This window comes from Trichomycterus rosablanca, chromosome 13 (genome assembly GCF_030014385.1).
Source record: "Trichomycterus rosablanca isolate fTriRos1 chromosome 13, fTriRos1.hap1, whole genome shotgun sequence".
Taxonomy (NCBI): Eukaryota; Metazoa; Chordata; class Actinopteri; order Siluriformes; family Trichomycteridae; genus Trichomycterus; species Trichomycterus rosablanca.
In genome coordinates this window covers 7,366,033-7,393,010 of record NC_086000.1, presented here as the reverse complement: position 1 = coordinate 7,393,010, position 26,978 = coordinate 7,366,033, and the positions used below count along the sequence as shown (strand labels likewise).

The 26,978-nt window shown below is 39.6% G+C and overlaps 1 protein-coding gene across 1 annotated transcript in view; it reads left to right on the top strand.

Annotated features, from left to right (window-relative positions):
- Positions 1-26,978, top strand: part of LOC134325657 (formin-like) — a 102,310-nt gene that overhangs the window by 4,251 nt on the left and 71,081 nt on the right. The window contains exons 2-4 of the mRNA XM_063007903.1: positions 9,425-9,615; positions 19,666-19,786; positions 22,935-22,996. Coding sequence (XP_062863973.1) covers positions 9,425-9,615; positions 19,666-19,786; positions 22,935-22,996 — 374 coding nt within the window. The remainder of the gene's footprint in view (positions 1-9,424; positions 9,616-19,665; positions 19,787-22,934; positions 22,997-26,978) is intronic.

The window sequence follows — 26,978 nt, the reverse complement described above, 5'->3', positions numbered from 1 at the left end:
TTAATAATCTGCCCAAAGACCAAAGAAGAACAAGCAGTGCTGGCTGTCAAGGACTTTCCTTCACAGTCACCTGACCAAAACCCCACTGAGAATTCATGGAGGCACTTAAAGCTAGATAAAGCCCGCTATTCAGTTACATCACAAGATGCTATTTGGAGGATTGTGCAATCCTGCTGGGAGAACATGAGTTATCAGATTTACTAAAACGTCAACTGTGGAACTAGTCTGCTTGTCAAGATTCTGCCATGACCCTGGCTTTAGAGATTTGTCATTAGAACAGTTAGATGTTCAGGCTTGTCCACTTCCTTAAGAACATTCCTTAATTATGTGTGGTCAACACAGTTTTGCTGTACTCAATAAAGCACACATTGACTTCCTTCTTGAATTCCTTGGCTTTTTCTATAATCCAGCATGCATCTGTGATGATATATTTTGTTCATTTGCTCTTTCTGAATTCTGCTTACACATCTGGCAGCCCTCTAGCAGTTTTAGTCTGCACTAAATAATCTTCAGCAGAATTTTGCTAGCATGTGATGTAAGAGAGATTGTAGGATGGTTTGCACATTTCTTGTGTTGGGTACTCTTTTCTTTGGTATTGGGGTATACTTGGTCTCTTCCAGTCTGCTGGCCATTGTCTGGTTTTTCAGATTTGCTGGAATAAGTTGGTCAGGAATCTTCCTCAGAATCTTTAAATATTTCTGTTGCTGTACAGTTGCGATTAGCAGTGTCTTGGCTACTAAAGTCCTGTTTGTAAAGGCTGAAATGTATTCCCAATCTCAAATATCTTCTAAAAAAAACTATTTTTGTTTTGCCATGTTTGTTTCCATCTTTAGTGTCTCTTCATGTCTGTTTAGTCTGTTCCAGTCCATGTCTTTGCTATTTAAATTTATCTCATTCATCATGATGCAAAGAATGTGTAAAGATGTCATTTTAGGCCGCTGAGGTGGCGCAGCGGTAAAAAGCAACGCGCTGCAACCAGGGCTGGATTCTGAGAACGTGGTATCGAATCCAGCCTTGCTTTACCGGTTCGAAGCTGAGTGGCTATATGAGCAACGATTGGCCGGTTGCTCATATGGGGGGTGGGACAAAGAACCGGATGTGGGTCTCTCTCTGTCAGAATGCGATTGCGTTCTCTGCCGGCTGATTGGAGGCGCTTACACAGAGATGGGAGAGGGTGCCCTTAGGGTGTGTCTCTCCGCATGCAACGCTAGGTGGCGCCAAAACTCGTCAATGTGTGGGTGGCAAAGATGCATCTGGCTGCTGCTCGTGTTTCGGAGGGGATACGGGTTAGCTTCAATCACCTCCGTCAGGGCAGGGTTCGGCATAGACAGAGAGGAAGTACGATGCTAATTGAACAATTGGATGCGCTAAAAAAAGGAGAAAAAGGGGTAAAAAAAAAAAAGATGTCATTTTAGTTGCTTGAAGAACGAATTAGTAATTAAAAAGTCATTGTGCTCACAAAAGTCTGAACTGCTTACATTAATGAGACAAAACATTAGGACCACCATCCACCTAATATGCTGTCAAAAAGGCTTTTCCCCACCTAGACATCTGGCGTTGTCCTGTGGTATCTGGTACCAGGACATCGCAGCATATGCTTTAACTTTTCTATGTAGTGAAACGGGTCATCCTACAGTGGTAGTGGACTAGCAGTCAAAAAGTTGCTGGCTTAAGTCCCTCCACTGCTAAGTTGCCTCTGCTGGGCCCATGAGAAAGGCCCTTAACACTCAATTGCTTGCATTGTGTTCAATCATGTGTCTGACAAATGCCACTCATGTACAACACAGGCTTGTGCTATCTCTTGTGTGAGTAAATGTGTCTGGACATCAACATAGATAGATAGATAGATAGATTCTTTATTGATCCTTTGCAGGAAATTTCTTTGTTACAGCAGCTCAGACAACAGTCAACAACAACTTCTTGTATACATACAACATTAACTTACAGTGCAAAAACAAGCAATAAGATAAAAATGTACAGTATGGTACTATATACATGTAAACTTTTTATGGTGCATGCATAGCATACAGAAGTAAGTATTTCTTATAAATGATTTATTTGAATTATTGTGAACTGTTAAACAGTCTGATAGCAGTTATAAGAAAGGATTTTCTGTAACGTTCAGTCCTGCATTTAGGAGGAATCAGTCTGTGACTGAAGGTGCTCTGTCGAAACACCTCCAGGGAGTGAAGTGGGTGTGAATGGTTTTTGATAATTGAGTTAAGCTTTGTGAGCATTCTTAACTCTGCTACCTGCTGAACTGAGTCCTGTTCAGACCCCACTATGGAGCTAGCCTTTTTGATCTGTTTGTTTATTCGGTTTGTGTCCATTGTTCTAGCACTCTCACCCCAGCAAACCACTCCAAAGAAAAGAGCACTGGCCACCACCGACTGATAAAAGGTGCACAAAAGGGGCCTGCTGATGTTAAAAGATTTCAGCCTTCTTAAGAAGTACAGTCTGCTCTGCCCCTTTTTGTACACCGTCTCCATGTGTGTAGACCAGTCCAGCTTGTTGTCCAGCTGAACTCCAAGGTACATGTTTTGGACAAACACTTTTAGTGGGTTCTCACCTTGGCTGCCAGTAGGCACCCAATGCTGTTTTGGAGATATGATTGTTCTGTCCATATTTGCTAACTACAACCAGTCCAACATGTTTTTTTAAAAGGTTATTTTTAAGTTTCATTTATTTTTATGTTGCTATGTAATATTTACTCTGTAGTGCCAGAGTAATCCTTCCTCTATTCCCTCTTGTACTGAATTCATTCCATCAATATCCTAAAGATATAATCTAATCAGTCCAGTGGTCATATGAAACTTATCTCTGCAAAGAGAGAATCAGTTGACTCTTTATATTCTACTCACTGGAAAGAACAAATCCTCACAGAGCCCAATTCATTCCCATAATTCTGGTCAGTGAGACAACAGAAGATGCATTGCTTACAGCAGGGTATGCTGCTTCAAGAATAGTTCCCATTAATAATTATTATGTGAACTTTGCTCATGGTTCAGGCTATGTCAAAGTGTTGGTATCCAAACCATCTGGTGCAGAATGCATGGGCGAAAAGAAGGGGACCGCTAGGACTGCGCACGTGTCAGAGAAGGCGTGAGCAGCAACATACCCCCCTCGAATGCAGTCAGGGATCCCCAGCAGTGGAAGACAAATTGACTACGCTAAATTAGGAGAAAATGGGAGAAAATGCATACATAAATAGAAAAAAAGCATTAAAACATTTAAAATACCAGTGAGAGCCAAAATGTTAAGCATGGAAAGTATCCTGTACCAAATGTCCTGTAAAATCTTCAGTCTCAAAGGATTAATGCTTTTTTAATCAGTAAAGCTTAACAGTAATTCCCTTTGGTTCCCTCTAAAGTATGTAGAACCCCCTTATAATTGTTGCATTCAACCATTTTAGCCATGTCCGTTGCTAACAACTGTAGAAATGTAATCATATAAAAATATGATTCCAACTTTGTAGCAACAGTTTCGAGAGGGCCCTTTCCTGTTGCAGCATGACTCAAAGTGAGGCCCTCTTGTCCAACATCAGTGCCCCGATAAATACTCTTTTGACTAAATAGGCACAAACTCCCACAGACAACACAAAATCTTAAAAGGGATGGTGCTCTGTATAACTGTTTTTGGTCTGTGAAAAGGATGCTTGTAGAAAAACATGCTCATACTTTCGGACTTTCATGTGTCCACTTACTTTCAACATGTGTCCACTTACTTTCAACTTATCAGATGTTAAAAGCATATTAGTGAAAATAAATATAAAACATGAGTATCACAAGTCATCATCACCACCTTTAAGATGGTTTTAAACTCTTTTTCCTTTATTCCCTGCTTGTACATACTTCACATAAACATATTTGACTTTTATCTTTGGTTCCTTACAATAATCCTGTTTTTTTCTGCATCAGGACATAAGCATTCAATTTTTACTTGGTTCTTTTCAGAATTAATGGCTTCATAAAAGCACTCTGTGTTCTCCCTTTGAAATTCATGTTGAACTGGAATGGGCTTATAAATGCGAACATCAAAAAGGATTAGGCTTCAGACACCACATTATTAGGACAGGGTAAGAAGAGGATAATTTCAAGAGATATGCAGAGGGGCTGTTTTGAGGACCTGGTTTGAATTGTTTAATTAAATCATCAGCCTTATTAAATAGCCCGGTTCTAAAAGCTTGTTGCCAACAGAGCTATATCTTGCAATGCAGCATATGCACATATATACACTGATCAGCCATGACAGTAACCCCCTCCCTATTGTTTCTACACTCACTGTCTATTTTATTAGCTCCACTTACCATATAGAAGCACTTTGTAGTTCTACAATTACTGACTGTAGTCCATCTGTTTCTCTACATACTTTTGTAGCCTGCTTTCACCCTGTTCTTCAATGGTCAGGACCCCCACAGGACCACCACAGAGCAGGTATTATTTGGGTGGGGGATTATTCTCAGCACTGCAGTGACACTGACATGGTGGTGGTGTGTTAGTGTCTGTTGTGCTGGTATGAGTGGATCAGACACAGCAGCGCTGCTGGAGGTTTTAAATACCGTGTCCACTCTATTAGACACTCCTACCTAGTTGGTCCACCTTGTAGATGTAAAGTCAGAGACGATCGCTCATCTATTGCTGCTGTTTGAGTTGGTCGTCTTCTAGCTGTTGGCTGGATATTTTTGGTTGGTGGACTATTGTCAGTCGAGCAGTGACAGTGAGGTGTTTAAAAACTCCATCAGCACTGCTGTGTCTGATCCACTCATACCAGCACAACACACACTAACACACCACCACCATGTCAGTGTCACTGCAGTGGACTACAGAAAGTAATTGTAGAACTACAAAGTGCTTCTATATGGTAAGTGGAGCTGATAAAATGGACAGTGAGTGTAGAAACAAGAAGGTGGTTTTTATGTTATGGCTAATTGGTGTATGTTCATATAAGATAAGTACAGGTACACTTTGTATAAGATGTTAAATGCCAGGGTTAAAAAGATTTAAGGTGTTTGAAATGTTAATTTAAAAACAGTGATGAAAGGAGAAGACACCAGAATCCTTTCACAAGCACTGGTCATCTGACCGAACATAAACTGATTTTCTGAAGAGAAGTTCAATTTAGGACACGTCAGTCAGATAGAAAGTCATGCTGGCACACAACCATGTGACATGCTATTGCTTGTAGCGGCTCACACATAATGCCGTGCAAATGCAGTGTGGGAGAGCATCTTTTTTGTGCTTGCCAAAACAACAACAACAAACAGGTTTAAATAAAGCAAGCCAATTATCCATGACGGTGTGTTTTACGATTAAATAGTAGCTTACACAGCTTGCACTGCTGCTGAACTCTGCTTCACCCACAGCCAGTGCTGTATTTGTGTGTTCATCAGTTTTTCCCTCTAGCACACTGTAATAGTGCTCTTTCATTATGTAAAAGCAGTAGGTCTGTGGAGGATAACTGAATTTCATTATTTTTATTGCTTTGTGCTAAGGCATATTATCATTAGTGCTAGAAAGAAAATACGTTTTAAGTGTACAATAAGTATACAGCATGCATGGCGGTAATTACATGTAAATAGATTTCAGACTTTATTGCAGTGGGTTATTGCCATTGTTGTGTCATTGTTGTTATTGTTGAGTAAGTCTATGGAGAAGTTTCATTGTAGATCAGTAAGGGATCCTGTAAAATGTTGTTTTGTATGAGTTGCTGTTTGGCTAAAAGATGTATGGATTCCTGACTTCAAAACCATTGACATTATCATAAACCACCCCACCCTTGTGGCAATAACAATGTCCATTCCACTGGGAAGGCTTTCCACCAGGTATTGGAGTGTGTCAGCACTCCAGTTATTCACAAATGTGGGATTAAAAAAGGCCACTGAAGTTCCTCCACACCAAACTCATCAAACCATGTCTTTAGGGACTCTGCTTTGTGTACAGGTGCATATTCAAAGTCATAAACACAAAAGGGCCTTCCCCAAACTGGTGCTTAAAATTTCTTTTCAGCAAAATGTAACAATTAGGAGTTGTGTTCAGGTATAGTGTATAATTGGCCATTATTTGTAACATGAGGGAAATGTGGAGGGCGCTCAGATGGCGCAGCAGTCTATTATGCTAGACAAACAGACAAACATCCAAAGCCTGCAACAGAGAGTGTGGATAGAAAAGGGATAGCACAGAAATTAAAACTGGTTGTCACCATAAAATAATCTGCTTAAAGAGCTTAGGGCAACCATCTTCCCAGAAAAATAAAAAATAAAGGAAACCTAGAACAAGTCGGAGACAGCAATTCATGAGCAGCACCAGTGTAGGTCATCATTGTTTGGCACCCTGCCCAGATGTGCAAATGAAAGACGAACATCCAAAGCCTTCAACAGAGAGTGTGGATAGAAATGCCTGCCTTCTTTTACCCTGTTCTTTAATGGTCAGAACCCCCACAGGACCACCCTAGAGCAAGTATTATTTGGGTGATGGATCATTCTCAGCACTGCAGTGACACTGACGTGGTGGTGGTGTGTTAGTGTGTGTTGTGCTGGTATGAGTGGATAAGACACAACATTGCTGATGAAGTTTTTAAATACTGTGTAAGTTTTTCCACTCACTGTCCACTCTATTAGACACTCGTAGACTTCACCTTGTAGATGTAAATTGCTGCTGTTTGAGCTGGTCATCTTCTAGACCTTCATCAGTGGTCAAAGGACGATGCCCACGGGGCGCTGTTGGCTGGATATTTTTGGTTTGTGGACTTTTCTCAGTCCAGCAGTGACAGTGAGGTGTTTAAAAACTCCATCAGCACTGCTCCGTCTGATCCGCTCATACCAGCACAATACACACTAACACACCACCACCATGTCAGTGTCACTGCAGTGCAGAGAATGATCCACCACCCAAATAATACCTGCTCTGGAGTGGTCCTAGGAGAGTCCTGACCATTGAAGAACAGCATGAAAGGGAGCTAACAAAGCATGCAGAGAAACAGATGGACTACAGCCAGTAATAGTAGAACTACAAAGTGCTTCTATATGATAAGTGGAGCTGATAAAATGGTGGTTTCAATGTAATGGCTGATCAGTGTATAAGGTAGGTGTATTTCATAAATTGAGTGTGTAATATGCAGCTTTCAAACCAAAAGGTGGCACCATTTCACCCCATATCATTTATAAGGCCCACAGACACTGGGACTTAACATAGCATCAGTACACATTCTTATGTCAATTGCTTACAAATTCGATTGTCACTGGATATATTGAGTTGGTATTTTACAAACATGTACTAGAAACTACAGAATAGTCCAATTTAAAACAGCTGAACTTGGACAGTGATATGCTGCAGAATGAGAAGAAAAAATAAGCCTTTTCCTCTAGCTGAAATTGATTCGATTTTGCATTTGGATTGGTACCAAAAGTACAGTCAGCAACTCCAGGTTCAGCCTGCTTGAGCTAAAAATGCATTACCATAATGAGGCATTATTAATCATGGTGTCTTAGCCTGTATCTTTAATAATGGAAACAGCTTTTAATCTCACAACGCTAGAAACGGATTCTAAAACAAATTCTGCATTGCATGTCATTGTCAGTTTAATTCTATATTTACTTTTAATGGACTTTTTGTTTTGCAATAGCAGGGAGAATGAATTTAAAGCTGTTTGATTACCAGTTCATGGTGTGGTGATGGTTTTTGAGAGACAGTGGAGGGCATTTCAGTGCTGTAGCACATTCTCACGCTTTTATATAAAGTAACATTCGAGCATGCACACTCTCTCACTTCAGTGCTTTTTTTGGCACAGTGTAAAAATACAGTGGAAGTGCATGCAGCTACGCATCTACATCGCTGACGTAGGTGCTGTTACATAGAGCAATAGCTACAAAAATAAATGAAGGAAAACTCAACACATATGCAAATGTCTGCATATTTGTAATGAATAGTGTTTACTTACTAAATTAAAAAAAGAATAAACTAAATATACTGTTACACCTCACAGCAAGAAGGTCCTTGGTTCGATTCCCAGGTGAAGCGGTCCGGGTCCTTCCTGTGTGGAGTTTGCATGTTCTCCCCCGTGTGTGGGTTTCCTCCGGGAGCCTCGGTTTTCTCCGAAGAGTCCAAAGACGTGCAAGTGAGGTGAATTGGAGATAAAAAATTGTCCATGACTGTGTTAGTCATTGAACTTGAACTGTTGAATCTTGTGTAACCAGTCATTACCTGTCCTGTCATACATGTAACCAAAGTGTGTAAAAGTGTCACAACAGTGTCACTGTTGGTCATCTTCTAGACCTTCATCAGTGGTCACAGGACGCTGCCCACGGGGAGCTGTTGGCTGGATGTTTTTGGTTGGTGGACTTTTCTCAGTCCAGCAGTGACAGTGAGGTGTTTAAAAACTCCATCAGCGCTGCTGTGTCTGATCCACTCATACCAGCACAACACACACTAACACACCACCATCATGTCAGTGTCACTGCTGTGCTAAGAATGACCCACCACCTAAATAATATCTGCTCTGTAGTGGTCCAAGGAGGTGGTTTTAATGTTATGCTTGATCGGTGTATATTACATGTCATATAATTATTACTTACAAACAAAGAGTACACTTGCCATTGTATGCCATTTTATCAGGGGTACAAGTTATAACCCAACCCTGACCATTTTTCCATTTCATTTCATTTTCATCAACCACTGTTATCCTGGTCTGGATTGAGGCGGGTCCGGTTTTACAAGAAAACACTAGGTGCAAAGCAGGAATAGCCTGGACAGGAAGTCAGTCCATCCCCCTTCTTTAGACATAGCCAATCATGTATGTGTAGACGCTGTGTTGGCCAATAGCACAGCTGAAATTTTAACTTAAAATTTGAATCTCAGCAGTAGTGAGTTTGTGTAATTTACCAGATAGATAGATAGATGCCTGTGGCCTCTTTCAGCAGGATAATGCACCCTGCCACAAAGCAAAAATGGTTCAGGAATGGTTTGATGAGCACAACAACGAGTTTGAGGTGTTGACTTGGCCTCCAAATTCCTCAGATCTAAATCCAATCGAGCATCTGTGGGATGTGCTGGACAAACAAGTCCGATCCATGGAGGTCCCACCTCGCAGCTTACAGGAGTTTAAGGATCTGCTGCTAACATCTTGGTGCCAGATACCACAGCACACCTTCAGGGGTCTAGTGGAGTCCATGCCTCGAGGGCTCAGGGCTGTTTTGGCAGCAAAAGGGGAAACAACACAATATTAGGAAGGTGGTCATAATGTTATGCCGAATCGGTGTATGTACATAGTTAGGTGTACCTAATCAAATGCTCAGTCAGTGTAGGTATGTGGTATCAATGCAAAAGTAATATATTTTTTTTAAATCATAACGTTGGTATTATGTTTATATTTAATTGTGTCTAAAGTACTACAGAATACCAGAGTTTCTAAGTTAGTACTGTTCTTGCAGAAACATCCCTCCTGAAGCAAGATGAGATCTGGTTACTAGATGGTGAAGATGTCATTTCACACAAGCCTTTATGTCGAGCCACCAGACCTGATCACCTGGACATCCTAAGGATCACACCACCAGAGGATGACATCTTTGGGGAGGCACTGGGTCATCATTGGGGAGACACTGTGTCAAAATCCGGGTTAATGGTAAGTGGAGCAATATAATGTCTGGAGACCCAAGTGGTTGTGTCAATAGAGGAAAAACATTACAATAAAAGTATGTGGACAAAAGGAGTCAACAGTTTCAAAATCATGTTTTAAATTCATGTGCTAGTATGCCTTATGCAAATTTATTTAAGATGCATTCAGTATAAAGAACAAGGTGGAGTAGTGGTCTGTTACTCTGTTTCACTAGCCCACCACTCAATCACAGACATAATTGGCTGTCTTAGCGGGGATGGCCAAAGTCCTGCGATGGATTGGTGCCCGTGTGGTCCTATCCAACAGATGAGCTAGGGTACCCATGCTGACCCCTGTCCACCGCCGACAGCGCCAACAAGCGCCAACAATGGGGACGTGAGCATCAGAACTGGACCACGGAGCAATGGAAGAAGGTGGCCTGGTCTGATGAATCACGTTTTCTTTTACATCACGTGGATGGCCGAGTGCATGTGTGTCGCCTACCTGGGGAACACATGGCACCAGGATGCACTATGGGAAGAAGGCAAGCCGGCGGAGGCAGTGTGATGCTTTGGGCAATGTTCTGCTGGGAAACCTTGTGTCCTGCCATCCATGTGGATGTTACTTTGACACGTTCCACCTACCTAAGCATTGTTGCAGACCATGTTCACCCTTTCATGAAAACGGTTTCCTCTGATGGCTGTGGCCTCAGGATAATGCGCCCTGCCACAAGGCAAAAATGGTTCAGGAATGGTTTGAGGAGCACAACAACGAGTTTGAGGTGTTGACTTGGCCTCCAAATTCCCCAAATCTCAATCTAATTGAGCATCTGTGGGATGTGCTGGACAAACAAGTTTGTTTTTAATATTTGCTTTATCCTGGTGAGGGTCAAGGCATATGGGTTCACTAGGAAACTCTAGACAGGGTGTCAATTCATTGCAGAGCTTCAGCCACACCCCCTTTCCCTCCAACCATTAATTATGTCTGTGTTGATACCCTGCTGGCCAATAGCAGTATTAGCTGACCAGTAGCAGTATAGCAGCAGTGTTAACTATTATATATAATACCAATCATTACAGCCAAGATGGTCATTAAGGTGATGCCCCAAGTTTCTTGGTGGTAGTACTGATTTAAAGCCAGATTTGATGGAGGTAATTTGGATTGGATTCAGGAAGTTGCTGGATTAACAATAAGCGTTGCATTACAAAAGTTGAGTTTGGGTGGTGGCAGGTAACCTTTACACTTTTATATGGTGTGATGTCATTGTTTTGTTGTCTTAATGTTGAATGCATCTGAAATAAATTTGTATAGGGCATATGTCATATGAATTTTAAACAGGATTTTGAAGCGGTTGACTCCTTTTGAATGGATGATATTTGTATTTGGTTTAAAACCATATAATAGTGGTCTAAATAGTGGTGTCATTATACAAATTGTAAAACAAGGATGATAAAGTTCCAGGAGATTTCCATGTTCTCATCATTTATATAGTAAGTGTCTTTCTTCAAGGGTGGCATGGTGCAACATGGTGCATGGTGCTGTGTCCATTAGGGTTTCCTTTGAATGCTCCAGTTTCCAGACATGCAGCCAGGCCTATTGGAGCTACTACCGATTGCCCTAAGCATGTGTGTATTTATGCAGGAGATTTTTTGTTATTATTTGTTAGCTACATGTCCTAGTGGAGAAATCAAAGCCTGACTTTTGGGCTTTGACTTGAAAAAACATTGTGTCTAAAATGAATCTGAAGTTGTTTTCTTGGCGCACATCCCTTTGTGTCTGGTGTTTCTAGATCACAGAAGGGCGTCTTGAGTTTGCCAAACTGGTAAAACAATGACATGCTTCATTTGGGTGTGAACATCACACCCAAGCACTGATGCACTTATGTTTTCATTGATTGTCAGACAATAGGGCAACAGTATCATGTTTTAAATGAACAAGGTTAGAAGTGAAGTACATGGACATGGAGTACATGGTTTTGGAAAGTAAAATTGCTTTGCTAGTTCAAAAGCTGATTGCCAGCTTGATTTAGATTTAGAAAAATGGGTCAGTCCAGGGTTAATGAAGTAACCATCAGGTGACTTTAGTTGTGTAGGTTTCAGCTGGAATGATCAGAATGTTGTTTGTTTTTGGCTCAGGATTTAATGGTTATTGTGAGGGCTATTTGCCTATCCTAAATTCACTGATAATGAGTTGATTGGCATTGTCTTAAATTCACTAACAATGGGTTGATTGGTATTATTAATATATGAAAAAGGTAACGATATATTATGTATTTACTTTACTGGGAAACGCTGGGTGCAAGGCAGAAATATAATACTGTATATAGCTATGGCCATCCAACAGATTGTTGCGGTCCTAATAAAAATATTTACATAAAAAGTTATATCAACAATTTTCAATTTAAATATTAATAAGGCAAGACAAATTCTTATTGGTCACTAGCGTGCTTTGGGTCTGCTTCGTGTACTGTTAAATTTAAAAGATTCAGACAATCAAGTCTGTGTAGACATCTGGCCGGCCAATTACATAGCTAAGATTCAAACCCGATCTGTGGTGGTGAGCTAGCATAATAGACTGATACACCACCCAAGCACTGAATGGCTTGCTAATTATGTAACATTATTTTAATTGACTATGCTGATACAGTCATATGCGAAAGTGTAGACACCCCTGGTTAAAGGTGTGGCACATTTTATTACACAGCAGTGCAAATGAATAGACTTTACTTAAAAAATGAACAAAACATGTAACGTTACTGGGGGATCCAATTTTTTGCATAGGACTATGTACTGTATAGTACTAGACTGACTGCATTCATTAGACAAGCATTACAGTGTAAAAGTTGAGTGGGTTATTGTTTTGCACATGTAAAGAATGTCACTCTGAGCCATCCATTTCAGGTCTCAAAACATCTGTACACACAACTGTCTGTAAGTGCAGCATTATCAGGAAAGGAAATGGGACTGGCAAAAATGAAAACACATTTAATATTCATTTTTTATCTTATTTATTAAATAAATAGAAATTGTGGACCAAATTGTTGCATAATGCTGTGTACATTTTTGTAGTGGCTTTAATCCTCTTCACAAACATACAACTATACATTGCTAACAAGTTTTTATAGTCTGCCACTAAATAATTTATAAATAAATTATAAAAAGGAGGCTGCCGGATCAAGCCCTACCACCACCAAGTTGATACTGCTGGGCCCCTGAGCAAGGCCTCTAACCCTCAATTGCTCAAATCGTGTTCAGTCATAATTGTAAGTCACTTTGGATAAAAGTGTCTGCTAAATGCTTCAAATGCACAAAATGCAAAAATTGTTCTAACAAAGGAGCAGCTTCTTTGTCTGCCCTAAAAATAAGTTTTTAATCCCCTACATAATGTGTGTATTAGTCTAGGGTTTAACTGTATACTGCAAGGCTTAAGCCTTTTAGCTGTTTATTCCTAAAATACATGAGTGGTATTAGATGTATCATAGTTTTTCATATCATTTTCTTCTACTTTTCCATGCATTAAGATTTTAAGAGCTTTAATTTTGTGATGATTGTAGAAGAACTGCCAGGTTTTGATGGCTGCATGCCTGTGGCCTAAGCACAGAGCTTTGGAACTCTTGAATGGAATGTGGTGAAGTATTTAGTACAACTTTGGGGAACTAAATAAAAAGTTATCGAGATGTAATCAAGCCCCATCTTACTGGACTCTCAGGTTTAAATTGAAACTTAAACTTAAATGTTTTGGTAATGTAGTGTTGAGAAATTGATAGGAAATGTATGGTCATTACACTATGAAGTATTTAGCACTGGAAAATAAAACAGACTGACTGTGGTTAAAGAACCCTGCTCTTCTGTTCAAGAATTTAAATACCCTGTTCTTCTAAACTTTAAAACACAGCTTTGCTGGCAGTTCACTAACTGTTGCAGTGGAAAGACAGAGGCGTGGTTTTAGTGACTTATCCAGACTGGCTTGTAACTGGTGGCGTAATGCTGTGCAGAGTTAACCAGCACCTCCCATTCCACCTGATCCTTGAGATTATAACAGAGAGTAAGACTGAGAGAGAGAGAGAGAGAGAGAGAGAGAGAGAGAGAGAGAGAGAGAGAGAGAGATAAAGGGGCAGGCTGTACTCACCGCCATTATGAGGAAGTGATTTAAGTAATAGGACACCTGCCAGTAAGGTTCCTTCTCAGGGAGCAGGGCGTGGGGAAAATAAGGGAGGGCGGAACCGGAGCATGGGTAAACCCGTGTGACTCTAGACCAAACCTGGGTGATTTTCACAAAAGCAGCTCTGAACTTTTTTTAAACACGTACAAGCTCTCGAACACTGTTAAGAGAATGAAGGAGACATGGAACTACAAACCACACTGAGGACAAACCACAAAAAGAAGCATAGCTTATAACTGAGCAGTGTTTTATACTGTAAGTAGTTCTGACTTCTTTTTTGGACTCTTAAGTCACTACCAACATACAACAACATAAGAAAATTAAACACTGCACATTGCCAAAAACCTGTAACACTGGAATAACTCTCTGCTGGAGGAGCCAAAACACATGCTGTGGAAAAGTACAGTTTAAATTCAACCTTTACTGCCAAAAGGACACTGAGTAATTGCAATGGGGATCAAACTTCAGGCTAAGCAAAAACATTGTATTTGCATTTGTTCAACCAAATAAAACATAAGAACATACTGGTGGATGCAGGGATAAACATGTTTTCTGCGTGACATGAACTGAATACACAGGAGTCATTTCCCAGTTGTACTTTAAGTGGATTAAGTAACCTGTTCAATGATCTCTTATCATGGAAAGTGATAAGAACCCATCTGAATCAATCCTCCACAGGGTTCTGTCCTCTTCTGTGTTTTTGAGGACAGACTCACAGCAGCAAGCAGGGACAAATGCAGTCCTGACATCGTTCCGTACTCTGCCTGAGGAGGAGTCAAATCCACACCCTCTTAACCATGGTAATATTAATTACAGCTCAGTTGTTGAAGAGAAATTTCCAAGAGTTAAGACTTCAGAATATGAAGGAACTACTTTGGTGAGAACGGTTACATCATCGGAGGTCGAGTCCACTAAAGAGGAGAATCCACAGAGTTTTACCTTTCCCACTTGGAGAAGACCTTTTTCACGTTTATCTAAAATCATGGCTGACCCAGATCTGGTGCAGGTAACCAGAGTGGAGACCTACAGTGATGAGGAAAATGAAGAAGGAGGTGGGAAAAGCATCCTGTCAAAAGAAAATTCCCCGTCTGTTTACAGGGATGACTACACTGCCGAACGTAACTGGGATCACTCGCCTACAGAAAAATCTGAGATTCTTAATAAGGATGAAGGGTCTGTAACACGTAACTGGGATCACCTGCCTACAGAAAAATCTGAGTTTATTTATAAAGATAAAGAGACTGTTAAAGCTGATTGGGATCATGTGGCCCATTATGATAAAGAAAGTGTTGTCTCTGGAGTAGATCTGACATTGCAGGTGCTTAGAAACAGAGGTGATTTAGAGCCATCTGTTCATGACCCTTCAGTTCTAATAATGTCTACTGGGACACTTGACAGACTGGATTCTTCTTTAGACCTAATAAGTAACACATCTAAAAGCCATTTGGGGTCTTCTTATTTGGACAGTGGAAAAGATATAGCTGTAGATCTGGAATCAGATGTGCCTGAGGTTAAGAGTCCAGTACTAAACAACGGCTCCCAGTATAAAACTGAACCGGCACTTGTTGGAAATATCTTGGACTCCTTATTGCATTCAAAGAATTTAAGTTCTCCAAAAGAAAGAAGTTGGAAAACAGATCCACTACTTGCAGAGCCTTTGGTTAAAGACACAAGTTTTACCAGTTCAGAATCCCGCAACTCTACAGGCCCTACCTCACCAGGCTCACCTTCTCATCCAAGTAGCAGCACTGTAAACAATATTTTATCAGAAGACAAGAAAGAGTCTTTAACTGACTCTGTACCAAGTGCCATTTCTACTTCACAAGGCAGCACTCAATGCACAGCCACTACCAAGCAAGCCATCACATCTCCTTCTTCCACTCCCTCAGCCAGATCACTCACTACATCAACAACCAAGGAGCCCTTCCAGTTGCCAGCCTTGTTCAGTGGATTACGAGTACTAAAGAAGGGAGCTGTGGGGGAAGAAAGAGAGACTGTGTCTGAGATCAAGCAAAGGGACACCGACCGAGCATTGCTAAGCCTGAAACAGCACGTCAACAAAGGCAAATCCTTACAAAATCTAGCCAGCGCCTCGGCAAACAAAAAGGGAACCGTGACCAAGGATGTAGCCGATCCCAAGAATCAGTGGCGGCGAATGTTAAACTTTGATGAGGTTCAGAAAGAAGAGAGTCCTGAAAAGGAGCAAAATGATGCTGGAGACAAGGGGATAGCAAATAATGTTAGCACAGGTGATGCTTTAAAATATTCCAGTTTCAAGACTCTTAAGAAGGACTCGTTGGAGCAGTCAGTGGACGTAGTTGCTGTCAAGAAGAAAATACAAAACGACCGAGACATTCTCAGGTCCATATTTGAGAAAAGTCCAAGCAAAGCAACCAGCATTGACAAGACAAGTCCAGTAGAAGTCAAAGTATGTATCACTCCAACAGTATTACATGTAACAGAATGAAGTTGCTAAAGAATTAAATGCTAAATTATATCTTTAAAAGATAGAAGTGGACGGACGGACGGACGGACGGACGGACGGACGGACGGACAGACAGATAGATAGATAGATAACGGATGGATGGATGGATGGATGGATGGATGGATGGATGGATGGATAGATAGATAGATAGATAGATAGATAGATAGATAGATAGATAGATAGATAGATAGATAGATAGATAGTGGATGGATGGATGGATGGATGGATAGATAATGGATGGATAGATAATAGATGGATAGATAGATTGATTGATAGTAGATGGATGGATGGATGGATGGATGGATGGATGGATGGATGGATGGATAGATAGATAGATAGATAGATAGATAGATAGATAGATAGATAGATAGATAGATAGATAGATAATGGATGGATGGATGGATGGATGGATGGATGGATGGATGGATAGATAGATAGATAGATAGATAGATAGATAGATAATGGATAGATAGATAGATAGATAGATAGATAGATAGATAGATAGATAGATAGATAGATAGATAGATAGATAGATAGATAGATAGATAGATAGATAGATAATGGATGGATAGATTGATTGATAGTAGATAGATGGATGGATGGATGGATGGATGGATGGATGGATGGATGGATGGATGGATGGATGGATAGATAGATAGATAGATAGATAGATAGATAGATAGATAGATAGATAGATAGATAGATAGTGGATGGATAGATAATGGATGGATAGATAGATGGATGGATGGATGGATGGATGGATGGATGGATAATGGATGGATAGATAATGGATGGATAGATAGATTGATTGATAGTGGATGGATGGATGGATGGATGGATGGATGGATGGATGGATGGATGGATAGATAGATAGATAGATAGATAGATAGATAGATAGATAGATAGATAGATAGATAGATAGATAGATAGATAATGGATGGATAGATGGATGGATAGATAGATAATGGATGGATGGATGGATGGATGGATGGATAGATAATGGATGGATAGATAGATTGATTGATAGTAGATGGATGGATGGATGGATGGATGGATGGATAGATAGATAATGGATGGATAGATAGATTGATTGATAGTAGATGGATGGATGGATGGATGGATGGATAGGTAGATAGGTAGGTAGGTAGGTAGGTAGGTAGATAGATAGATAGATAGATAGATAGATAGATAGATAGATAGATAGATAGATAGTGGATGGATGGATGGATAGATAGATAATGGATGGATGGATGGATGGATGGATGGATGGATGGATGGATAGATAGATAGGTAATGGATGGATAGATAGATTAATTGATAGTAGATGGATGGATGGATGGATGGATGGATGGATAGATAGATAATGGATGGATAGATAGATTGATTGATAGTAGATGGATGGATGGATGGATGGATAGATAATGGATGGATAGATAGATTGATTGATAGTGGATGGATGGATGGATGGATGGATGGATAGGTAGATAGATAGATAGATAGATAGATAGATAGATAGATAGATAGATAGATAGATAGATAGTAGGGCTGTCGAAGTTAACGCGATAATAACGCATTAACGCAATCTCAATTTAACGCGATTAAAAAAAATAGTGCCGTTAACGCAAATTGTAGTTCATGTTGAGACTTGACTGGTAGAACCAACGTTTTAATGTCGGACTTGCCACCGTTGTTCATTTGCGGTTTGTTAAAATAATATAACTGAGCGTCGTAGGGATGCACTTGCATAATAAAGAAATAAATACACGGTATATTCACAAGTTGTCGGGAGCAAAACACTTTATTAACTTAATCTGTTACGGCACTGAATACCGGAGTCAAGCACGCTAGTCCATGAACTATGGAAGCCCCAAAAGGGTCAAAACACACTCACTTCGTGTAGAAACGTCCACTTTTCACATTTCACTTAAAAAACCTTGTTTTCTATAACATTTACACAGATTTTATTTAATGCGATTAATCGCGATTAACTATATGAAATTCTGAGATTAATCGCGATTAAAAATTTTAATCGTTTGACAGCCCTAATAGATAGATAGATAGATAGATAGATAGATAGATAGATAGATAGATAGATAGTGGATGGATGGATGGATGGATGGATGGATGGATGGATGGATGGATGGATGGATGGATAGATAGATAGATAGATAGATAGATAGATAGATAGATAGATAGATAGATAGATAGATAGATAATGGATGGATAGATAGATAGATAATGGATGGATAGATAGTGGATGGATGGATGGATGGATGGATGGATGGATGGATGGATGGATGGATGGATGGATGGATAGATAGATAGATAGATAGATAGATAGATAGATAGATAGATAGATAGATAGATAGATAGATAGATAGATAGATGGATGGATAGATAATGGATGGATAGATAGATAGATAATGGATGGATAGATAGATAGATTGATTGATAGTAGATGGATGAATGGCTGGCTGGCTGGCTGGATGGATGGATGGATGGATGGATGGATGGATAGATTAAATTGGTGGATAAGTGCCATCCTTCTGCTGGCAAAACTAAGATTTAAACTGATGAGTTTGAGATGTCAGCTCTGGAGTGCTAGCGTGTCTTACAGCTGTGCCACCCTGACACTAACAACAAAAATGTAATAATTTCTCAGGATTAGAAACGTTTACTTTTGTGTGAAATTATTCCATCATTATAGCACCCAAAAAAATTACAAAGAATAACAAACTGAGACATTTTTAAGGAATCAAGCATGTTCCTACGGTACTAATATTATAAATCTTTACTAGCACCTTTAGTTTTGAAAGTTCAAGATTTAAGTGTTTCAAAACTTATTTCAGTCTGATTGCAAACCACTTCAGAATGTGTTTGAGTTGCAGTTTAGCCGGATGCTTAACAGCTGTGTTCTGTATAGAATAACAATACATACATTGTCCATGGCCGCTTTGAAGAAAATTAAATTACTGTACAGAATCTAGTACTCTGGGGGCACTCTGGGTTCGAATCTCAGCAGTGCTATTGATCGGTCAGGCATCTACACAGACAAGATTGGGTATGTCTGAGAAAGTGTGGATGGACGATCAGCCTGGCCATTTGGAGGTGCACCAGCTGGGGCACTCTCACTGCCGGCCCCAAGCTCGGATACAATAAGGAGAGTTGCGACAGGAAGGGCATTCGACATAAACCTATGCCAGGTCAGGTATGCGGACAGGTTGATCTGATGTGGCAACCCCTGGATAAGGGAGCAGCTTTCATTGTCAGCTTAAATCAACTGACAATGAAGAAAAACAAAGAACTCTGAAGCGATGATTATTAATACAGTGATCAGATTCTATGTGTACGATTATGAAACAAGATTAAACTTTATATTTGTGGAAAACCTGATTGCTTAAAATAATTTTTTTTCTATTTTCAAATTTCAGACTGGGACCACTTCTCCAACAGACAATGGGGACAGGACACCTGGGAAACTTGTGGCCCAGTGGCCTCCACCCAAGCCTCAGGATGGGGAAGAAAAAGTGGGCCTCCGTTACACTGAAGCAGGTCGGTATTAATGTTAAACTTACAGACGTATACACTTTCCTAACTTCTCTTGACTCCTGCAACCAGCATTTTTTTCCTTTTAAAATTTACTTTTTACTGCAGTCGAATCCTAAGCTGCTGCAAAGTAGAAAATAATTCACATACACTATCAGTCAAAAGTTTTAGAACACATTAATATTTACAGTTATTATTGACATTTACACAGTTCAAGTCCAGTAAACAACCTGAAACGATGCAAAGGAATGAAAGTAAGGTTAAAAAATAAAACTAATATGAAATTCTAACCCGAAACACAAGAAGAGTTTAAATTTCAAAGCCAATTAAGCTTTGAAAGTAGATGCAAACAATCTGCCTCTAGCTGTATTTAGGTTTTAGTGTTTTACAACAACCTCTAGGGCAAGATTTAGACAGTATTACACTGCAGGACATAGCACATTGCTAAATACTGGCAGATGAGTTATGTAATATACTAAACTGTTGTAAAGTGTTAGATCATGCTCCATGAGTCTATCCTGATAGTAGCTCAGCGTCCGATGATGTCCCGAACCAGTGAAGTGTTATACAGCGTGATCGCTGCTGGTACAAACGATCTCCTGTACTGTTCCTTGTTACAGCGGAGTTGGATGAGTCTGTTGCTGAAAGTGCTCCGCTGTCTGACTAGCAGGTCATGGAGGGGGTGTGATGAGTTGTCAAGTATGGTTGTGAGTTTGTTCAGTGACCTCCATCCAACCACCAACTCGAAATCAGAAGAACTTCTGATTCAAACATGTTTTGTTAGATTTAGTTCTATGAAAGAAAGTCAAATGATTCATTTCATACATACATTATATGGCTACACGTATGGTAAGACTTGACCATGGGCTCATTTGACATACTATTCCTTCACCCCCAACCCCACCACCACTTTTTCACTTCCTTTTTTGAGTAGGTAATCCACAAAAATTTGGAGTGTGTCTGTGGAAATTGGTGCCCATTTAGTGCATTTGTGATCAGGCACTGATGTAGGATGAGAACACATGACTGGAAATCAATGTTTGAGTTCATCCAAAAAGTGTTCAGTGGGGTTTAGGTCAGGGCTCTTTGCAGCCTCTTGAGTTTCTCCATAGCTAACCCAGCTTTATCTAGGTCAGGGTTGCAGCGGGAAACTCTGGGCGCAAGGCAGGAATATCCTGAACAGGATACCAGGGCATTGGCCACCTTCCCCAGACATAGCCAATAGCTCGATCGGGTTCAAATCTCAGAAGTGGTGGGCTAATGAAATAGACCTCTGCACCACCTAGGAGTCTATGCCTAGGTTAAATTGTAACTGCTGCTGTATTATTTTGCTGCTTTCTCAATGCTTACTTTGCTGTCTTTCATAGCTCCTACAGTTTGTGCTTTTTAAACAGAATGATTCTAGTTCAGCAGCGTGAAAGCAAAATGAGAACACGATATGATGTGGATATGATATTACTCTTATGTATATTCATTGTTCTCATTAAGTCCATTATAGTAGTATTTGTTTAAGGACATAAAAATTGATTGAAAGTTGATTTATAGTTAATAGGAATACTTGCCAACCAATCAGAAATGGGTACTTTTTTTAATGAACTTTTCATATAAATTAAGACGTTTCTGTTTATTTCTGCATTTTAATAGTTCACTTCTGCCCAATTTGCTAGCTAGCCTGCTAAGTAAAACCAAAAAAGATGGGTAGTGTAAAGGTGTATGCAATGACCTGATAACACTGGCATCTTTGATTGGCAGAGTTGGCTTGAGAATTGTGTACCTAGCTACTTCTGCAAACAAATGCAATTTTTAATTAGGTAATAAATCAGCATCCTTTAACCATCTTGTCACTCTCATCAAATTTAGTCTTGGCAGGTTTGGACATCATTACTGAAAATCAACCCAATATAAAGAAAATTAATATCATGTTTACTTCCAAAACTTTATTAAACTCTGTATCCTAGGATCACCTCTTTTTAGAGATTATTTATCTTTCATATCTTTACCTGTATGTATTTGCAGTTTACATTTTCTTTTAAAGCTACATTTGTATGACAGACATTAGAGTTCCGAGTACTTTAGAGTGTACAGTGAAGCATTACTTGCAGCATTTATTTTTATTTAATTAGAGATAACAAGGCAAAACCAGTTTTACTGAAAATGTCCGTGTGAAAAACTGCATGTCATATATTACACTGGTGTGGTTTCAAAAGAAGAGTAAACATGCACGATAAAGAGCAATCAGCACTAATTCCACACCCTGCTATTACTGGCATGTGGTTGTAAATGTTATGTTTAGACTTAAACTGAAGCGTGCACATTCCTAAAAAGCCTAAAAAGATTTTGACAATTGAAATTACAAACCCCATTAAATGCAATACAACAAGAATCTGTGGTTTGTTAATGGTCATTAACCCTTATTAAACTGACAAAGTTACAAAGATAAATTGTTTAATGTATATGTAAGTAAATTATAAAGGCAGAATAAAAGTGGAGCATTTATATAATATTCCAGTTTTAAATTATTAACAGCTGACTTTGTATCAGATGAGGGTATCATGATTAAGTATATGAGACAGATTCCCCAAAGATGGGTGAGAACATTGTCAATCAGTTAACAACAACAACAAAATATTTCTCAGTGCAAGATTGCAAATAATAAGTACAAATAATAATTAGATGGTAGACAAGGAAATCTGCATAAATCTCCGGCAGTGTAGGACCCTCAGAGGGCATTGTATAATTAAATCAAATTAATCAAAGTAAAAAAGTGTAATTAATGAGAAAGGAGATGTAACAGTGGTAAGCATGTCTGTGTCCCAACTGTCTTTGAGTGTGTTGCAGGCAAGCAATACTAAACAATTAAATTATGACTAGTTGCCCAGGACCTGAACTACATCATCACACTACCAACACCATGTTTGGCTGCTGGTATTGTGGAATGCTGTGCTGGTTTAATGCCAGATGTAAAAATACCCACACTTAATTAAAGTTTAACAAATAAGCCACTCATTGTGTGTAAAAACTTATAAAATATAATATATGAAAACATAAATAAATAAGAATCAATCGTTTAAATAAATTAAGTACATTTGTTTATTTCTGCATTGTGCTGTCTTTGGAAAATGGAATGTAAAAATCTGTTTACTTCTCATTCTAGAGCATCAGGCTGCACTTTTTCAGCTAAAGAGAGAACAAAAAGAGGAGCTGGAAAAGCTAAATGTAAGTAGCTCCTCTCTGTACTTCACTTGTTTGCAGTTTTGAATGATTTTATATTGTAGTTTGTTTAGTTGGCACTAGATGTCAGCATATACACAGAAATGACCATGTCCATCAAGCATTTTTTTCTGTTCTTTTCAGTGAATAAAATCACTGCATGTATGAGCTGAGTCCTTTTGTTTATTTTTTAATTGATTGATTTGTTTTAGCTCGGCTGGTGGAACTTGTAGATGCCCCCTTTTTTAAAGTTGCATTGGATAAAATCATTTAGCCAGAAAATCAGTAGAAAAGCAGACAAGCAGAGATAAGCCAAATTCACAAATGTGTCTGGTTTGGATGTTTTACATTGTTGAATGACCTGATTATCCATATAATGTTACTAAATATAACATACTGAATATACAGTTATATTTAGTATATAAGTTTTTATACACTTAAGATCTGTTTTACCACCACATTATACTATTTATGGTCGTAGTGAGTCCGATTCACTGGGCGAAAGACAGGAAACAGCCAGGACAAATCACCAGTCCATCACAGGGCAAACACTCACACCTTAGGGGGACTTTAGGAGCTGCAATTAACCTGACTGCATGTCTTTGGATTGTGGGAGGAAACCAGAGCACCCAGAGAAATCCCACACAGACAAGAGGAGAACATGGTAACTCCACACAGAATGGAACCAGACTGCTCCACATGGAAATAAACCCAGGATTTTTTTGTGCACAGTGGCCCTCTAAGATCAAATTTGTTTGTTCCAAATTATTTTTTCTATTTCTACATTATTAGACTAAGGGTGGCGTGGCTATCCCCTGAACTCGGATCTCAGCTGTGCTATGGAGCGCTGTGTGTCTACAGAGACATGATTGGCTATGTCTGAGATAGGACATGATTAAAGCTCTGCAAAGGATCCTGTCCAGGGTTTTCCTGCCATGTGTCCAATGTATCCCAGTGAAACAACCAACCGCGACCAGATTATAGCGCTTGATAACAATGAAATAAAAAAAGGTTTAATCTGCAGGTCTGGTTTACTTGAACGTTTTGCCAGAGTGTTGATGCCAGCCATGACCAATTAAAAAGCTTTACTGCCAGCCATGGGCATACTAAGTTATGCATTGTTTCAGTTCAGTGCTGACAGAGCAACTACTCAAGTCCTTGATACATCTTTCCAATACAGTATTTAAATGGGGAAGGGGGGATGGCTTGTATCTTATAGGCAGAATCTTATAGGTTGAACATGACAACAATCACCACAAATACCCTGAGTCAGTTATTGTGAAAGACATACACTGAGTACCACACTCTGGAAATGAGTCTTAGTCATTTAGGAAAAGCAGTATAGTTACAAGACCACGTTGCAAAGTGAGCTACTGGAATTACCTGGTGTTATGTTTCATGAAGCTATTAAACCATTACAGCTTACTTACTTATACAGGTGCTGAGCACCAGGCAGGTCGTGGTGCATGTTAAAGCAAGCACACATAGGCCCTTTCCCAAAATATGTTTATTTCTTTGGCCGCACGGTGGCTTGGTGGGTAGGTCCTGGGTTTTATTCCCTGGTAAAGCTGTCCATGTCCTTTCTGTGTAAAGTTTGCATGTTCTCCCTGTGTCTGTGTGGGTTTCCTCCAGGTGCTCTGGTCCAAAAACATGCAGTCAGGTTAACTGGAGATACTAAAATACTAAATAAAGGTGTGAATATGTGTGTGTGTGCCCTGCAATGGACTGGCGATCTGTCCAGGGTGTTTCCTACCTTTTGCTTTGTGAATTGTATCCATTGCAGCAGTCACACACACGTTGAGTTTAAGGGAAACGTTGAGTTTAAGGATACACATTTCTCAACGAAGGGCGTTAAGTTTCAAAGATTTTGAGTTTAGGAAACATTGACTTACAAGGTACCAGTGTACTTAATAATACAGTTATGTATATACATCAGCAAGATTTACAGTGTGTTTGAGTAATGCATTGAGGTGGGATGTTTTAAACATGTTTTAAATGAATTGGCTATTACAGGAAAGTCAAACAATATGTTGTTTATCATCGATATTATTTCATGCAAATCCAATGATTTTCATGTCGTCTGGAGAATGATTAATGTTTCCTCATCCAGAAATGTGCAATGTGTTTTATATCGTAGCATCTTGTTTGTGACAGGCTGAATCAATTTAGGACTGACAAGTCAAGTAGTGAAGGACAGAAACGAGTTCAGTGTGGACCACATTATAACAAAAAACATGTGGACGTCTCAGTTGTTTTCTTTGCATTTTATCCAGACCAAAATATTTTGTGTTTGCTTTCATGGCTGAAATGGGTCAATTATAAAATGAAGTCTGTAGTTGTTAGTCAAGATGCTGGATCTGTGTTCTACTATTTAAGACAATTCAACAGTGCGTTTCGTTTAATTCCTTGATGTGCATCCTTAAACTTAGGAATCTCTTTAGATAAGTAAGTGTGTTTTAAAAGACTGATGTGTTTAAGAGGTGCTTGATTGAAAACAGCATGAAGAAGAGATAGTTAGTTCTACCTCATTCACTTTTATTGTGAATATACATTTTTTCATTCATTGGGAAACACTTGGCACAAGACAGGAACACCCTGGGCAGGGTGCCAAGCTATCTCAGGGCATCCCCCTTCTCCTAGACATAGTCTACACATCATTTCTGTGTAGATACCCGGGCCGGCCAGTAGCACCTCTATTCAGATCCCAGACGCTGCCTGTAAAATATACATTATTTACTAATGCAAGTGCTAGTGCATTTCAACTAAGTTGGGACAGTGGTAATGTAAAACTAGGAAATTTATAGAGAAGTCAGATACACCTGCTTTAAACCTTTGATAAGCAGATGAATAGGTAACAGGTAATGCAATCTGTAAAAGAATAAGAAGAATGCCTTTATGTTGTCATATATACATACACACAAGTACAGTACAATGCAGGCAGGGTTAAGGGCCTTGTCTAAGGACCCAACAGTGGCTGCATAGCAGAACCTGAATTTAAACTCACAATCTTCTGACTGGTAGCCCAAAGCTCTACTGTTTCCCAACCTTTTCCGGGTCTCGACCCCCTTTTTCAGTGGCCAAGTAGGCTGCGACCCCTGCCACAGCTACATCAGGAGGCATTATTGATAAATCCTGAAAAGGTCTTAGATCTAGAGTCCTTTAGCCTTCTTAGGTCTTATACAACTAAATAAAAACACAGTAAAATAGATTTTTCAAAATACAATTCTTTAATTTAACAGTTCAAATCAAATATTAAACTGTAACAGAACTAATATTAAACTCAACAGGACTAACATTAATTTAATAAAAAAAAAAAAAATATTTATCAAAGTTATTGATGACAAATCATCACTAATCATTCATTGTTAATCATCTTTAATGTGATGTTTGGCTCTGCATTTTGGCAGCCAGCATTGGTATTCGTGTATCCGAATATTTACGTTATTTCTCCGTTGGTGTTCATTTTCATGACAGCATATGCAATTAAAATTTACAAGCAACCGTTTGTTCCGACTTTAGAAGTAACTTTAGCCACTCAGGTGGCGCAGCGGTAAAGCGCTGAGATCTTGAATACATCGTATCGAATCTCGGCTCTGCCTTGCCGGCTGAGGCTGAGTGGCTATATGAACAACGATTGGCCTGTTGTTCAGATAAGGAACGGGACTAAAAGCTGGATTGGGACTCTCTCTCAGACAGTGCGATTACGACCTCTGCTGGCTGGTTTGTGGCTCCTACACGGAGATGGGGAAGGAGTGCGGTAGGGGGTGTGGCTCTCCGTGCACAGCGCTGTACTGCACTGCACTCGTCAAGTGTAGGTGATAAGATGTTCGATTGCTGTGCATATTTTGGAGGGGTGTGGAGCAGCCTCGTCCTCCCCAATCAGGAGCAGGGACCAGCATTAGTGAGAGGATGATTGACGGGTAGAAATTGGATGTGCTAAAGTGGGAGAAAAAAGGAGTAAAAAAAAAAAGTAACTTTAAAAATAAAA